We start from the raw sequence: 15,927 nt of genomic DNA, 5'->3' as shown, positions 1-15,927 counted from the left end.
TGAAGCATGTGGGAGGCATACGGCTTCACGGAGTTGGCGAGCGCGGGAGGAAATGGTGGTGCATTTTAAAGCGAGGTCAGCGTACCCGCGGCAAAGTGCACCGCAACCCTGACTTTTCTATTGTAAAACAGTAAATAACTGGCGTTTCGATGACAGGCAAGGCGCCCCTCATTACACGCAAGCCACTGAAGAGTGCATATCGCCGAATACAATGCGGATTTTGGCTCTAGTAGCTAGGCCTAATGATGGAGGCCAACGCCGACGGAGCACTTCCTTCGGCCGTTTCTCGGTTCTTATTGTTCCGCCATCTTCACGTTCTCATTCTGGGCCCATCGTACTGCAGGCGCAATGTAGTTCCCGCAGAGGCGTGTTCGCTTTCCCGTTTAGACTTTGTCCTAACCCGTGCGTTCATCGGCAACATGTCAAGGGCAGCACAGCCAGGCCGAGCTCGTGAAAGCGGTCACCGCTTGTCGTCTGTGGACATGTCGCGCGGCGAAATTTAGCCATTAGGAGCTTTAGAATGTGTGCAATACAACTGACCTCTTCCTCGAGCATAATGGCAATAAGTTCGTGATTTTTTCCGGTGAAATTTGATTTTCTGGACTGCCTGATTTTTCGGTCGTTTTCGTGGTCCCTAGAGGGTCCGAAAGATCGGTCAACTGTATTCAGCCGTTTATGCTTCACTGCCTTGCCTTTTGAAAATCACGGTGTTACTCTTAAGCTCTGTGCGTGATAGAGTTTTATTCCAACTTTATTCAGAGTAGAGTTTTCTGCTGTCCAAACCGCCATGTATACTTCACCCCTCCGGTCAGAGGGTAATTAGGCATGGCCTGTGTCGCTGGTGAGTAGTCAGAATTTCTATTCTTCCGCACCTAGGATGTAGTGCTGTGTGCAGCGGTGGGTAGGTCGGCCCAATTAAATATGGCATTGTCTATTCCACAGGCAGCCAGGAGAATTTCCTGACTGAAATTCTCTCGGCACTCTCCTCTGATGGGCTACTTGGGCATTGTGCAAAGAATTTTTTCAAGCTTTTCTTGGCCCCCACTCCCACGGTACAGTTTGTTTTAGCTGCCGGAAATACCAGACTGACCCAGCTCCTACCAATGATCGGCTTCAGCATATGAGCGTAGTCCCAATGTCATTATTGCGGTCATTATTGGCCACTGAGAACTTCGGAGTGCTAAGCAAGATCCACGTGGCTTGACACAGCCGGAAGTGGATGCAGTGAACAATAGTTTGCACCTAGAAGACTCATTAACATTGGCACATATCTGCAAGATAGAAAAATAACTCGAAGTGCTGATTGCAAGGGTGAGGGTGGGGAGACGAAGTAAGGGTGAGGTAGGGCCAGGGAATTTTACAAAATGAGAGTGAAGGAGGGCCAAGGATTTAATGGTGAGGGTGACGGAGGAAAAATGAAAATAAGGAGATTTGCTTATCTCTGTTAACCACTGAGCCACCTTTTCAGGTGCCACGCCAATCAACTGCAACAGGTGAAGCCAGCTAATTGGGAAAAGCTAACCATTTGAGAATACGGCACCTAGAGTGCAAAAGAAAAAACACATGCAAACAACACTGATGTCCTTGTGCACCCCGAGTTTACTCAGTAATACACAGGCGCCCTCTTTGACAAAACAAGCTTGTTTGAAACAGCTTGCCATCATTCGTAAAACAATTCTGAAGAAATCAAAACATCATGATTCATGAAGAAAGCATGCATAACAATTTCGAAGAAATGGTCCATGAAAAAAAAAAAAACATGCAAAACCACTTTGTACAGATGCCATCTTGGTGTGCATTCTTTCGTCCAACAAGTCAGAAACCTTCCTGGTACTGCCGGGTCTCCATCTTGGCAATGAGCATCTCCAACTGGCGCTTTGCTTCACACTGAGGAAAATTTGACATGTCATAGTAGTTGGGTGCGATCTTGATTAACCTGCAACAAGAGAAGATAGTTGGCAGTCACCGTTTTTGCAGGAAAACGAAGCCTTTACAGAAGCTAAATGTGACAGCCATTCAGTTTATGTGCTATATATATATATAGATATAACGCAGTCTGCCAAAATTCCTAGTTTACTTCATAACACCGAAATTCCACTACACTGAAATTTTTCCCCTAGCATGCAAAAAATCCCCCAAATGTGCTCCGAACCACTCTTGGGAAAAACCATTTGTGGTGAAAGTGGTTTGTTGCTTTTGCAATTTCTTCTTTAACAAAGGCATTATGCTTTTTATACCCATAGAAATTGCACTGTGTCTAGCTCACATTAAAAGCTTGTAAACCGCATCAGCATGTCTATTGGTGTTTAGCACCTAGCACCAACTTTTTTAATAGCCAGAATGATGGAGGAAGGAGTCAGTAGTTCTAGGCACATTTTAAAGCTTCAAATGACTAAATCTCGCCGAGTGTTATGCAGCGGACGGCTCCGGATTAATTTAGACGATCTAAGGTTCTTCAAAAGGGCGCTGACATCGCACTGCACACAGGCGTTTCCTTATTTCGCCTCCATCAAAATACAGCCATTGCGGCTAGAATCGAACCCCTGACATTGAGATCAGCACCTGAATACCAAAGCCACTGAGCCACCACAGCGGGCAAAGATGTCACCACTATATATATAAAAACTTTATGCCACTGATATCTTCCATCCTCTTCGCACTCCCCTTTCCCTACACCATGATCGGCAAGTGGTTCGACTTTTAAGCACAGCTCACGGGTGCTGGCTTGTCAACCAGGCAACTATTCCCCCCATCCATACGATACATACGGCCCCTCTTCCCCTTCCCCTCCGGAGGCATCTAACCTCCGTATGCTTCCCCTTCCCTCCAATATGTCACAAGTCCTGCATGCTAGCTGTCAGCGTGCTGCTGCCGCTCATCACAGTCCCCCCTTCAATACTCATGGAGTGGAGCATACGGATGCCTCTTACATGACTCCTTGCAGCTCCAGTAGCAAAGTCCTCTTTCATCCACTTCTTTCTACCTCTGTCACACTAGCGCCCATTCCTGCACCCCCCTGACATTCTCTCGCTCAAGGCCCTCTCCATCATTCATGCCACTCAACATTTTCATTCGCTCCCACCTGTACCTAACCATACCATCTACACTGACTCCCAGGCAATTATTCGTGCCATTCAATCAAAAACACTCCCACCACATCTGTCCACGGAACTCGAGGCCACACTTGCGTCGCTGCAGCCTTGCCCCGTCTTCCTCCGAAGGATCCCTGGGCACTCGAGGATTTACGGCAATGAGCTGACTAACCAGCCCGCCCGTGAAACCCTTATACAGGTGCGTGTGTGTAAAGGTGCATAAAAGGTGAAATGAAATGGTACCATAGTTTCACTTTACCATACCAGTGTTTTTATTTTTAGTGTACAGTAAAACCTCGTTAATTCGAACTCGAGGGGGACCGGAAAATTGTTCGAATTAAGCGGAGTTTGAATTAACGAGCGGGCGCTAAAAAAAGCGGCCATCACGCCTGGCAGCCCGGGCCGAAGCTAAAACAGGCATATCTGAGATCGTTATCTCTTACTACGCGCTACTACACATTTGCGGCGGGCGATTGCGCGAATTAAAATCATAGAGCCCGAATGTCGAAGGAAATAAAGTTAATTTGTTTATGCGGTTGGAGCTAACATCAAAATGCATTCGCGTAAGCAGCAAGCTTAATGATTAAATATGACACTATCCTTCAAAAACATGTTTATTAACAGCAGATTGGCAAAGCATATCAAAGAGAAAAATAATCGGTGATGCGCATTTGTTTTCGTTTTCTTTGCCGTGACTCGACAAGCATCGTCTGCAACTTGCCCAACAGCTCCAACGCAGCGTCCGAATTATCATCGGCGGAGAAGTAGCGCGCAGCCAGATCGAGTGCTGACGCTGTTTCACATGCACTCGGGGGTGGCAATGGATCGTCGCCTCCGTCGGACTCGTCGTCGCTGTCAGCTGTGCTCGCCGCGCCGGAGTTGTGCGGCATCTGGTCACCGCAGGCCGCTTCAATAATCTCGGCATCGCTTAACGGCCCCGATGTCTCCACGCCGCTGTCAACGTCTACGAAGCTCTGGAAGTCATCACCCTCCGATAAAGCAGCGTAGGCAGGGTGCAGCGTGACGGAGTCATCACACTGAGCATCCAGCTCTGCCGTGCTGCAGGCTTCTGGGCCTTCAATGAAGCCGCACTTTCGATAACAGTTCGCGACTGTGTCCGCCTTGACAGCTTTCCACGATGTTGCCAGCATGTGGCAGGCTCCGAGGAGATTGACGTCGTACGATTTGCCGCTGTCCATACACACAAGAATCCGCTCTAGGAGGTGGCGCCTGTACAGTGTTTTGAGGTTTTTAATAACCCCAAGGTCCATAGGCTGCAGCACAGCCGTAGTGTTTTTCGGCAGAAATGCCAGACGGATCGCCTTCAGTCCGCTGATGTCGCAATGGGCTGAACAGTTGTCGACGAACAACAGAACATTCCTGTTCTGTGCCGCGAACTTCCTGTCGAGTGTGCGCAGCCAATCCGTGAAAATTGCTCGCGTCATCCACGACTTTATGTTGAAAGTATAATCAACAGGGAGAGTTTTTAGCCCTTTAAAGCAGCGAGGCTTCGCTGCTTTGCCTATAACTAGCAAGCGGCACCGTTCCGTGCCAGTCGCGTTTGCGCACACCAACACCGTCACTCTTTCCTTGCTTCTCTTCCCGCCTGAACACGTGTCGCCTTTGTAACTGACAGTCTTGTTCGGCAGCAACTTAAAATAAAGCGCGGTTTCATCTGCATTGAACACATCGCTCAGCGAGTAATCGGCAAGGTAGTCCTTTAGTTGACCTGCTGCAACGGCTTGCGCCGGAGCCACCGTGGCCGGAGCATAGGCGGCGCCCGCGGTAGGGTGGCTACCCGCGTGACCGCGCGTCAGCCAAAAATAGACAAGCCAATGCTTCGACGCTCCGGCAGCGAAAACCTGCTACGGCATGCACCGGAGGGTTGGTTCGGGCAACGAAATTCACGTCTCACCTCGTGCGTGCTGGCTTTTTTTTTTTCTCATCATTCTGCATTTTTGTAAATTTTCAGCGCATTGTATTTGCTATGAGGTGACTTCTATATGCGAGGAGCAATGCCAGCCATCGGCGCCTAGTTCGAATTAACCGACGTGGATACCGGCATATTCGAATTATCGGGAGTTTTGACCCATTGAAATACACAGGGCTTTGCCGGGGCCCGGCCGTCAGTTCGAATTAACCGGAAGTTCGAATTAAGCGATTTCGAATTAACGAGGTTTTACTGTATTCGAATTTACTAGGGCAGGGTTCTACTGCGTTCATATAACAAGCTTTTCCTGTACCTTTTTTTACCGTTAATCGTTGGAAATTTTTCCCTTGAGATCACCACATACCTGGCAAATAGATAAGCAATGTACTGGCATTGTCGATTGCCATGACAGGGCACCCTGCTTCTAATTCATGCGGTATTCTAAATTCTGCATAAATATTCACCCACATAACCGCCAGGCACAAAATGTCCGCTTAGGGTGGAAATTTACCGCACACAATGACACATAAGACCCACGGCGTCGGATCTCCCCGGCCTCTATACTTTTTACACAGGATATACAGGGTCGGTCTAAAGTTCCCAGACTACAGGGTCGGCTTTTCAGGGACATATCCTGCCACTTATGATAGCAATAAAGCTACTAAGGGCCCCAGAGATGAGAATGATATACAGTTGAATCCCGGCACAACGAATGCCGCTTCAACGAAATTTTCGCCCCACCGAAGTATTTTTCATTCTTCGCAAAATCCCCATAGGAATTAATGTATTAAAATTCCCGCGAGAACGAATTACTTTGTGAGCACACATTGGCTTCTACGAATTTTTCGTGAGCCTTCACCGGTCAGCGGCCCGCCTTTCTTCAAAAGTTGGGTGCTTTACGAGATTATTCCCTGCTAAAGCAGTGGCTTGGAGCAGCTAAATAATGCGCGGAAGGTATGTTTATTACATTTTCATGTATTCTTTATTAAAAATTTCGTTGGGAGTCATTTATTCATCGTAGGGAAGCAGCGAGGGGACTTGTTGGCTCCGTGCAAAGGCCACCGGCCGTACGAGGGCCAAATACGAATCCAAATCCAGTCGCCAGCCTCTCCTTCCCGCCTTCTCCGCAGCCCTTGCTGCCATTTTCTCGTGTGTCGGTGCATAGCCTCCTCTATTTTTTTTCAAATTAAAAAATAGAGGAGGCTATGGTCTGTGTGTGTTGATCGTCGATCTGTCGCTGCAGTCTGATCTCGTCGATCACCTCTGCCATGTCGCCGCCAACGAAGAAGCGAAAGTTTATTTCGCTAGAAGGAAAGGATAGAATTATCGCCGAAGCGGAAAGCGGGAAGAAGAAGGCAATTATTGCCGCAGATTTTGGCATCGCGCCGAGTTTGCTATCGACGATTTTGAAGAATAAGGACAGCACTAGGAAGGCACTTTCATCGGGCACTTCAGTGCAGCACAAGAAAGTGACACAACCAACGTATGAAGAGCTCGACAAGGCTGTCTATGCTCGTTCGTCGATACGCGAGCAACAAACATGCCCCTGAGCGCTGAAATTGTACAGCAGAAGGCCCTAAATTATGTTTGTTTGCTAGGGCTGAATGACTTAAAGCATGAAGTCTTCCTACCGGGAGAGGTTGATCCAGCGGCTTCTCCTGAACACCGACACTGGTAGAGAGACGAAAATCGATCTTTTTACGGCTTTAGAAATGATGGCTGTGACATGGAGAGCAACACAGTGTAGCGTGATCCGCAACTGCTTCAAGCACGCCGGGTTTATCGACAGCAAGGCGACCAGCACGACTGCAGCCGCGGAAAGTGTACCATCGTCATCGACTCCAGGGATTGACGTTACTTGGAAACCGCTCACAGAAGCTGGAAACGTCCCTGCTGACATAGCGCTGGACGATTTCCTCGACGCTGACGTGATTGTCCACAAGGAACGAAGCGATGAAGACATCATCAAAAGTGTTCGCGAGCCGGAAGAGCCGACCGATCATGAAGACGACTCCGCTCAAGGTTTATCTGCCCCGGCAGCTTCATCACAGGTACTGGATGCCTTCGACATTACAGTAGAATCTCGTTACAACGAACTTCACGGGACCGCCGAATTTCAATCGTTATTTTGAAATATCGTAGTACTGAAAAACCATTATTTTCATGTCAGTAATGCATCACAAGAACTAAAATTAGGTACCTTTGCAGCAGATTTATGTGTTGGTAAGTAAATAATAAACGATAACGCTGGGCACAGTTTAACTACAATTTATTGCTTGAAAAAGTCTTATCTTCTTCTGGCGAGTAGACGACAAACGCTGCAGGACGAACGGCTCCACATCCTCGACCTTCCTGTGCACGTCATCGGGGACATCTTTGCAGCGCCCGAGGAATGATCGGGTCTTCTCTAGAAAGACTAGGACATCCGAGCTGGAAACAATCTCTTCCTCTTCGTGCGCTGATCCAGTGTTGGCATCGTCTTGCTCACGCACTTGATTCACGATGTCTTCGGTGGTGAGCTCCGCGGATATAGCCGCCGCGCTGTCGCTATCCACATAATTCGAAAGTCGCTGTCCACGGTAGTTGCCCAGCCGCAGACGTTTTCTTGAGGGAGCCAGCTGCGACACTCGATGTAGTTTTACGATCTTGTCCCGATCTTGGAACATCGTTGCTATTGTTGACGGTGTAATGCCAAGCTCCCTGCACAAGTCCGCTTGCTTTTTTCCAGCAGCTGCGACAGAATGTCCGCTTTTTCTTTAAGCGAAAACTGGCGTCGCTTCTTTTTAACGCGGGGGCCAGGAGAACTCATTGTCAGCAAAGCTAATGCACAACACAATCACAGCGCCGATAACTTCGCAGATCCTAACGTTCGCTGTCGACGTGGTGACACTGCGCTGAATAGGCTTAAGACTGCTGCGCAGTACGTATGTGACCACACGCTGGGTGGATGATAATGGCCTTACCCTTTGTATCGGGCGGCAGCTCGCGCCGCCTCGCGTGATGGCGATACCGCTGGGGCTGTATCCGTTGCAACGAGTTCCCCAGCGCATAGCTGATGCTTCGGATGATGATGACAGGCGTCAGCTTCAGGGATTTGGTACGGAACTTCGTAATAACGAAGCGTTTTGCGACGAATGCGAGATTAAATTACATACGTTATTCTGAAATATTCGGTAATTTGAAATTCGTAGTACTGAAAGTTTTTTACATTGAAAGTATAGGCATTTTGGCGGGGATTTTAAAAAAATTCGTAAATCTGAAAATTTCGTTAATCTGATGTTCGTAGTAACGAGATTTTACTGTATTAGAAAATTCCTTGGAACACACGATGACGACGTTATTATGTCGCTGTTAACAGAGTGCGAGAGTCGCGTGACACCGCTGCTGGCAGTGAAATACAAGCAGGCTAAGCTCACAGATTTCTGGCAATAAAACTTTGTTTTGCTGGAGTTATTGCCTTGCATTTTTGGTTAATTTCTCGACAGCGAAATTTCTTGCGCGTCCCGTCGATTTCGTTGTAGCGAGATTCAAGTGTATCATGTTTCCTCTATATAAATTTAAGACTGTGGGAGTTTTTTAACTTCACAGCTATAGTGCTCGAAAGCAGACCCTGTGGCCGGGAAACTTTTGACCGACACTGTACCTATATGGTTTAATTGAGGGTACTCACCATTCAGGTTTGATGTCTGTAACTGTCCGGATGTAATTCTTTGTGGTCAGGACAAACTCATTGTAAACTACCCACTCAGGCTTGTGGTCCAGGCAGGTTGATGGGTGGAGCTGTACCACTTGATTGTCCTTGATGGTCAAGTAGTGACCAGTCCTTTCCAAATGGGCCACCTGTGCAAAAATTGATAAACTTGATACAGCATCAACTGGTAGGGCAACATTGCCATTTTTAACCAGTACATCTCCCAACAAAACCCAAGTCTGGCTCAGTAGCAACACTGCACTATACACATACTATATTCCAGTACATTACAGCAAAACATCAATTCGGACTGGTGGTGTGGTCTCAGCAAACACCCAAGCAAGATCATGGTGTACGAGAGTCATTACTGGAATCATTTCCTTAATGGTTTAAAGCACATATGTAGATGGTGTACATATGATGTGCACCATATACATCTACAGATGTGGTGTGTTTTTAAACCGCTAAGAAAATGATTCCAGCAAGCAAATATCAACTAGACCAACTTACAATTTTAACGACACTCATTAGTCAGAGGCTGTTTGGCTCATGCTTCAGATGGGCTTCTAAAAGGTGGCTGTGTCGAGGTATGACCAGCAAAGCAACCAACTGTCCAAATATCTCAAGTCAGAATCGCATGGCCCACTGTTGCTCACACACTTCTGACATGCACACAACAGCAGGCTGGGCCACGATCGGAAAGCTACTAACACTAGGCATAGAAATAGTCCAGCCAGACAGCTTCGCTTCCTGACCTTCACAGCCACAAATCTAGCTAAGCAGCACACAGTTTTGATAGATAATGAGGAGGAGGGAAAGGCAGGGATGTTAACCAGAAAGGGGTTCCGATTGGCTACCCTGCACTGGCGAAGAGGAATTAGGGGACTTAATGAATGCTTAGAACAAAATGCAATGATTTGCAGAGTTTGTTTTTAAGCTCCCAAGCATTAATGCCACTGTTCATTAGCTGAGAGCCAAGAAAGGAAATGGGCCACTGTTACTTCAAATTAGAATTAACTAGTAGGAAAACTGAGGAATTCGAACCTGCATGAAGAAGCCGGACACGAGGGTCTTGCGAATGTTTATGTAGTAGTCTTTGCTAGTGAACTCTGTTGATGTCCGACGAAGGTTAAAGCGGTCCATGATCCGCGACAGCTGTTGCCGAACGTTGTCTGCACTCTTCATTGAACGGTAGTTGATGAAGTTGTCATAGCACCACTGCGTGTCCTCGTGGTCTGCGCCAAGTGGAAGAGCGGAAAAAGAAAAATGAACAGATTGGTGACTGACATAACAGTAAGAAATATGTTAGCGAATTGCCACTAAATGAAGACATTTTGCGCAACAACACTCAAAGGCCCTGGAGCTTCACTATAAATGTACATGTATGAATGAATTCAGATAATGTCACCACGGCAAGCCTCTCAAATATAGGTAAGTGCGCGGCATATGTGCCTCGCAAATTTCCACTGAATCACCAAGTCAAGCACGAAATGCAGTGTGAATAAAGGCTCTCTGTGAGCTTCGCTAACTCACATTATACACAGATGAAAACTTCTTTTTTTTTCCATTTTCACTATCTCGAAATTATACGCAGGTTTCTACGGTAAGTCCAAATGAGTCGTGAGTGAGCCCAGATGAGTCATGTTAATCATAACGAGTGGCTGACCCCGGATGAGTCATGGGTCAGAGTAAGCTAAAAATGAGTTGTGAGCCTAAATGATAGTTCCGAGTGAGGCCGGACCTGCGTGAGCCCACAGGTTGACCAAACTTTTATGTGTGAACCTCAGTGAGCACGCGTGATTTTGCCAATGTATGTGTATATTGCCTGAAGAATTTGTCTGTTACTGCAACGTGTTGTCGGATCACCGAATCATCAGGGAACTCCATTGGAAGATCAAGATTAACACCGTCAATCACGTTCGATAATGAATAACTTCACCTCCTCGTGAAACGTCACCTGCGAGCGATGCCCTGTTAAATGCCATCAAATGGGTGCTTCGGGCAGTTCCTTTGTTAAGCAGGCTACTCCACCACATGTAACAACAATGACGCATAACCATGCACAAGCGCCACGAAAAAGCGTCACGTTCTGGCTACCTCGACGGTTGAGCAGCTGTTCCTCAGCTTTCGTCAATCCTTCTGAACAAGCGCGCAGAACAGCCGAAGGCTACTGGGTAGAGCCGTAGTGCAAAACTGACATTGCAACCATGCTAGAGCATCCCTGATACCTCGTTTGTCTCACCTTTATTTATGATGCGATGCTTTGGTTTCAATTGGAAGTCGACCCCCCAACTTCGGATTTTCAAATAAAAAAAAAAGGGTAGACTTAAAATCATGTAAATACAGTACAAAGCTGTTTGCCAAAATCACGCGGGAAGGTTGATCCACCTTCCCCTGTGCTGCTCCATTGCTGAGTTGCTTTATGCACTGCATGCATATGTGGCTTGCTTACCAAGAGTGGCATAATAATTGACACCACGCAAAGCAGCTCTCTGGGCTGCACATGAGAGCTTCGATTCAAGAATTTTTGTTTACTTAAAATCATTGCGTATTTTAAAACATGAAGACGCATTCTCTGGTGAGAAAGCGTTCAGCAACATAATTCAACCATTAACCGAGTATGGTCAAAGAAACGCAGGAGTTGACTTTCAAAACCCCACAATTCACAATCCAGTTCCTTTGTAGCATATGAATAAATATGGAACCAACAGGGACAGCACACAAGTACAGCCACTCACTCTGCTTGAAGGCATGGTACACGTTCAGCAAGGTCAGGTGGTCCCCGTCTATGTGGGCGAATCGCATCTTGGACTCATCGGCTGCCTTCTTGGCCTCGTTGGGGCGGACAAAGCACTGCGGAACTGAACAGTGTCGGATGGGGGGGCCGCAAATGGCACAGGCGCAGCCCCACATCCACCTCTGCTTAGTTGTGTGACACTAGGCTCACCCAAGCACCTCCTACCAGGGGTCCCATTCTGATGCCCTGCTGCCTCACCCCAGCAGTCAGCAATCAACTTGCAGCAGTAGACACAATGGATCCAATTTCATTCGCCACAGAATTAACATGTGTTGACTAATATTAGCACAATCCTTGCCTGCTCACTGAGCTACCATGACCAAACTGAAGTAAGACAATGCAGCCCATTACATAAAAATTAAGACTCCAGTTTTGGATGAATGATGAATATGGATTTTTATGGTGCAAGGGCATCTATGGCCAAAGAGCGCCATGGCACAAGGTATTTTCGACTTCTCAAGGTGGGGTCAAAGACCCATTCCCAAGCATTTCACCCTAAATAAGCCGAGCACCAGACCAGGGGAAAGCTTGTACCCGTTGTATCACCGGTGGGTACCCGACGGCACTGGGGATCGAAACCCGCACCTCCCACATGCGAGGCGAATGCTCAACCACTTGGCCACCGCTGCGGTGAAGACTCCAGTTTTATGAAGATAAGTACTATAACCAAAGAAACTAGCATTGCGGTTGCTAAAACCATATTGCAGCGATAGTTACCATACTTACTCGCATAATTTGAGCAACCTTAATTTATGACATGCGCTTGTAAAAAAAAAGCCTTTACTCTCATACTTTACGCTCCCTGCTGCGGCAGACCACCAGCATGCATGCAGGTGCACGCAAGGCAGGCTCGGGAAGATCAGCGCGGCCACATCACCGTGTGCAGCTGCAAAGTATGCAAGTGGCAAGGCTGTTTACTCAGCTTGCATGCATTAGTGGTCATTTTCACAAACAAAGACAAACAGTTGCAAGAGCAAACTTATGGTAACCTATGGCACGCGCTGGAATCTGAAACTATCGAATGTGAGGGTGCCATTTTATAACCTTTTATCTGTCTCCGACTGCTGGCTTGCGACTCTATCGTTGTGTGTTTATTCCTTTGAGCTGCACACGGGCAGTGATGACATTCTACGGGAAACTACATAATGTGAGGCAAGGCAGGAGGGGGTATGTGTCTTATATATATTTTTTCGCCAGCGAGGAGTGAGAGTTGGGAGGTTGATGTAAAAGCAGCAATATACAGTATATACTGTGCGTTATAACCTTTGTACAGTTTTCTAGGACACGCTCGCAACATCGCACAATTTGCGCACCCCCTTTCTGAAGCCTCAATTTAAAGAAAAAATGCACAAATTACGCGAGTAAATACGGCAAATATTTTCATACCACCAGAGCAACACTGCTATGACAAAGCACTGCAAAGGTCATAGCACAAGGTATACTAACATTACTTGCACCCACTAAAATATCTAAAAATGACGAATGTACAGCTCTCGAAATTCTTCAGCCATTGTGCATTTATAAACTGGTGCAAATTAAAAATAAGAATACAACAAAATAACTTGCAAGGCTAAAACTAAGCGTGACATTACCTGAATAAGAAAGTACCTTAAGAGACGAAACTTCGTGCAATGTTATCTGTGACAAAGCTGTAGCATTTGTAAAATTATGCAGGATAAGGCAGAAACTGCACCTGCTAGCAACACTGCAACCATTTACCGACACCATTTCCCAGTCCACAAATGGTTGTTCATTTATATCATAGAGCTAAGTTACTTTTACATGACCTTATGATCAACATGCAATAATTATTTCAAACAAAATTTAGCCACATTTATGTCTAGAAAGGACCACAACCTCAGCTAGATATCTGCAAAGTGTCTAACCCCCTAAATCCCAGAAGGCATTCCGTTATTTTCCTGCTACCAAATTATATTAACGAGTAAATTTTTAACCCACCTTGAATGCCTATGCTTGGCTTATTAATGCTATCACCTTCTGTCCAGATTACAAATGTCCTGCCATCCATCATTAAAAAAAAATTACAGGATTGCCCTTTATATTTTTTAAAATTTACCTTTTTATTTTTAAATGCTGTTTTGTTTTTATTTTTAATTTTTATTTCATTACATATATGTTGGTTAAGAACAGTTGCTTAATCAACTTTTCAATTTAGTTTATTCACCATGCAACTTATGATTGACAGTTCGTGCGAACAACTTCCGTCCACGCCACTCATGAGCCAAGAAAGGCTTACGCATTAATAAGTGCAATGGCATTAGTCCCAAGCCGCGAACTGTCACACATTTGTAATGTAATACCGTAGAACCCTGCTGTTACTTTCTCAGCTGCTGTGTCGTTGCGATTCAGTCCCATCCAAACTCCCACACAAACCAATGAAACATCGACTCTGCTGCAATCGTGGCAGCGTTCCCACCTGCTATATCGCAAATGTCGCTTCGCAAGAGTAGTTACCGTATTTACACGATCGTAAGTCGACCTAATTCTTTAAATTTGAAAATACGAAGGGGGGGGGGGGGGGGGACTTAAAATCGAAACCAAAGCATGGCACCATAAATAAATGCGAGACAAACGAGATGTCAGGCATACTACAGCGTGGCTGCATTTTTGCTGCACGGCTCTGACGAATCGTTCTTGGTGCTGGTCTTGAGCAGCTGCTATGTTAACGCGCAGAACCAGCACCCCCTAACTGCGCGCGACGACCGATTGTCGCATTTTACGAGTTTTGAATATAGTACAGTCGACGACCGATTTTTCGGACTCTCTAGGCACCGCGAAAACGACCGAAAAATCAGGCAGTCCAGAAAATCAAATTTCACCGAAAAAATCACGTTCTTATCACCAACATGCCAGAGGAAGCAGTCAGTTGTACTGCACACATTCTAAAGCTCCTCCTGACTAAATTTCGCCGTGCTACATGTGCATGTACAACGGGCGGCAACCACTTTCACGAGCTCGGCCTGGCTTTGCTGCCCTCGGCATGCCGCCGATGAATGCACGGGTTGGGACGAAGTCTAAACGGGAAAGCGACCATGCCGCTGCGAGAACTGCGCTGCGCCCAGAATACGATGGGCCTGGAACGAGAACGCGAAGATGGTGAAACAATAAGAACCGGGAAACGGCCGAAGCAAGTGCTGCGTCGGCATTGGCCTTTGTCATTAGGCCTAGCGACTACAGTTGAGTCCACATATAACGGCCCCACTTAAGACGAACTTTCGCTTATAACGAACGAGACCTGCACGACCGTAAAAATATACATTATTTCAATGGCACAAAATCGCACATATAACGTCATTAAGCCCTGCTGATCGGTTACAGCGAACGGACGGTGTAAACCCGGCACTGCAATCCAAGATAACCTGCCTCCGACCCCTTTGTGTGCCCGGCGTGCAGTATGTTTTCCCGACCCTTAGCGCAGGCGAACTGCCCGGCCCGTTTTGTGCCGCTCTCAAGCGAGCTACCCTTTCCCCGTCGACGTGCCTCCCAAGATCGTTCTCCTGCTCCTCCTTGCAACTCCGCTCCCCTCTCCTCACTCTCTTGCAAATCCATGCGTGGCCCCTGTGATCAACAACTGTGAACAAGCAACTGCCTTTAAAGCTGTGGTCCATTTACTACGAACTTCGGGATATAACAAACGGACGCCGCATGATGCTCATGTTCGTTATAAGCGGGCTCGACTGTAGAGCCAAAATCGGTATATCCGGCGATATGCACTCTGCGGTGGCATGCGTAGACTGAGGCGTCTTGCCTGTCATCGAAACACCAGTTGTTTACGGTTTTACAATAGAAGAGTCAGGGTTACGGTGCATTTTGCCGCGGGTACGCTGACCTTGCTTCGAAATGTACCACCATTTCTTTCCACGCTCGCCGTCTCCGTGAGGCAGTACGCCTCCCACGTGCTTCGCTGCTACCTTGTCCAGTATTCCGGATGAAAGACGTGGCACAGATGAGTGCTGCTAACTCTGACTATGGTTCAAGTTCGTGCGGCGGAAGACATTCAAGAACAGTATGAATTCGAAACCACACGGGTGCAATGCGCAGACTCTCACAGAATTTCAGCATCGCAAGTTAAGAGGCTCCCTTTAAGCTTGAATTTCGTTTTGTTTGATCAAGGTGTCGATATCTCCTGCAGTTTGAATCAATGAGGTTCCACTGTACACATTATATGGCAGCTTGGGTATTGGCGGCGAGTACGAACGAGGTCTTAAAAATCGAGCAGTCAGTTGCGGTGCACCTGAAATTTCAGGCGCTCTTATATATTGGCTCTATGGGCCATGTCGCAGTGCTGCAAAAAAAGTCCGAATAATCAAGCATGTCCGAAAAATAAGGCATCCAAATTTTCGGCCATCGACTGCACTTCATCAATGAGCTACATTCAAGATGGCTGCCATTCTTT

The 15,927-nt window shown here is 46.8% G+C and overlaps 1 protein-coding gene across 1 annotated transcript in view; it reads right to left on the bottom strand.

The window, feature by feature from the left end:
* Window positions 1–1,581: 1,581 nt before the first annotated feature.
* Window positions 1,582–15,927, bottom strand: part of Dhx15 (DEAH-box helicase 15) — a 76,782-nt gene continuing 62,436 nt past the window's right edge. Inside the window, exons 9-12 of the mRNA XM_077646976.1 lie at window positions 11,452–11,574; window positions 9,758–9,948; window positions 8,693–8,862; window positions 1,582–1,936 (exon numbers count right to left, since the gene is read on the bottom strand). Of these exons, the coding sequence (XP_077503102.1) occupies window positions 1,816–1,936; window positions 8,693–8,862; window positions 9,758–9,948; window positions 11,452–11,574 (605 nt within the window). The 3' untranslated portion in view covers window positions 1,582–1,815. The remainder of the gene's footprint in view (window positions 1,937–8,692; window positions 8,863–9,757; window positions 9,949–11,451; window positions 11,575–15,927) is intronic.

Source organism: Amblyomma americanum, chromosome 1, assembly GCF_052857255.1.
Source record: "Amblyomma americanum isolate KBUSLIRL-KWMA chromosome 1, ASM5285725v1, whole genome shotgun sequence".
Lineage (NCBI taxonomy): Eukaryota > Metazoa > Arthropoda > Arachnida > Ixodida > Ixodidae > Amblyomma > Amblyomma americanum.
This window is presented reverse-complemented; position numbering and strand designations above follow the sequence as displayed.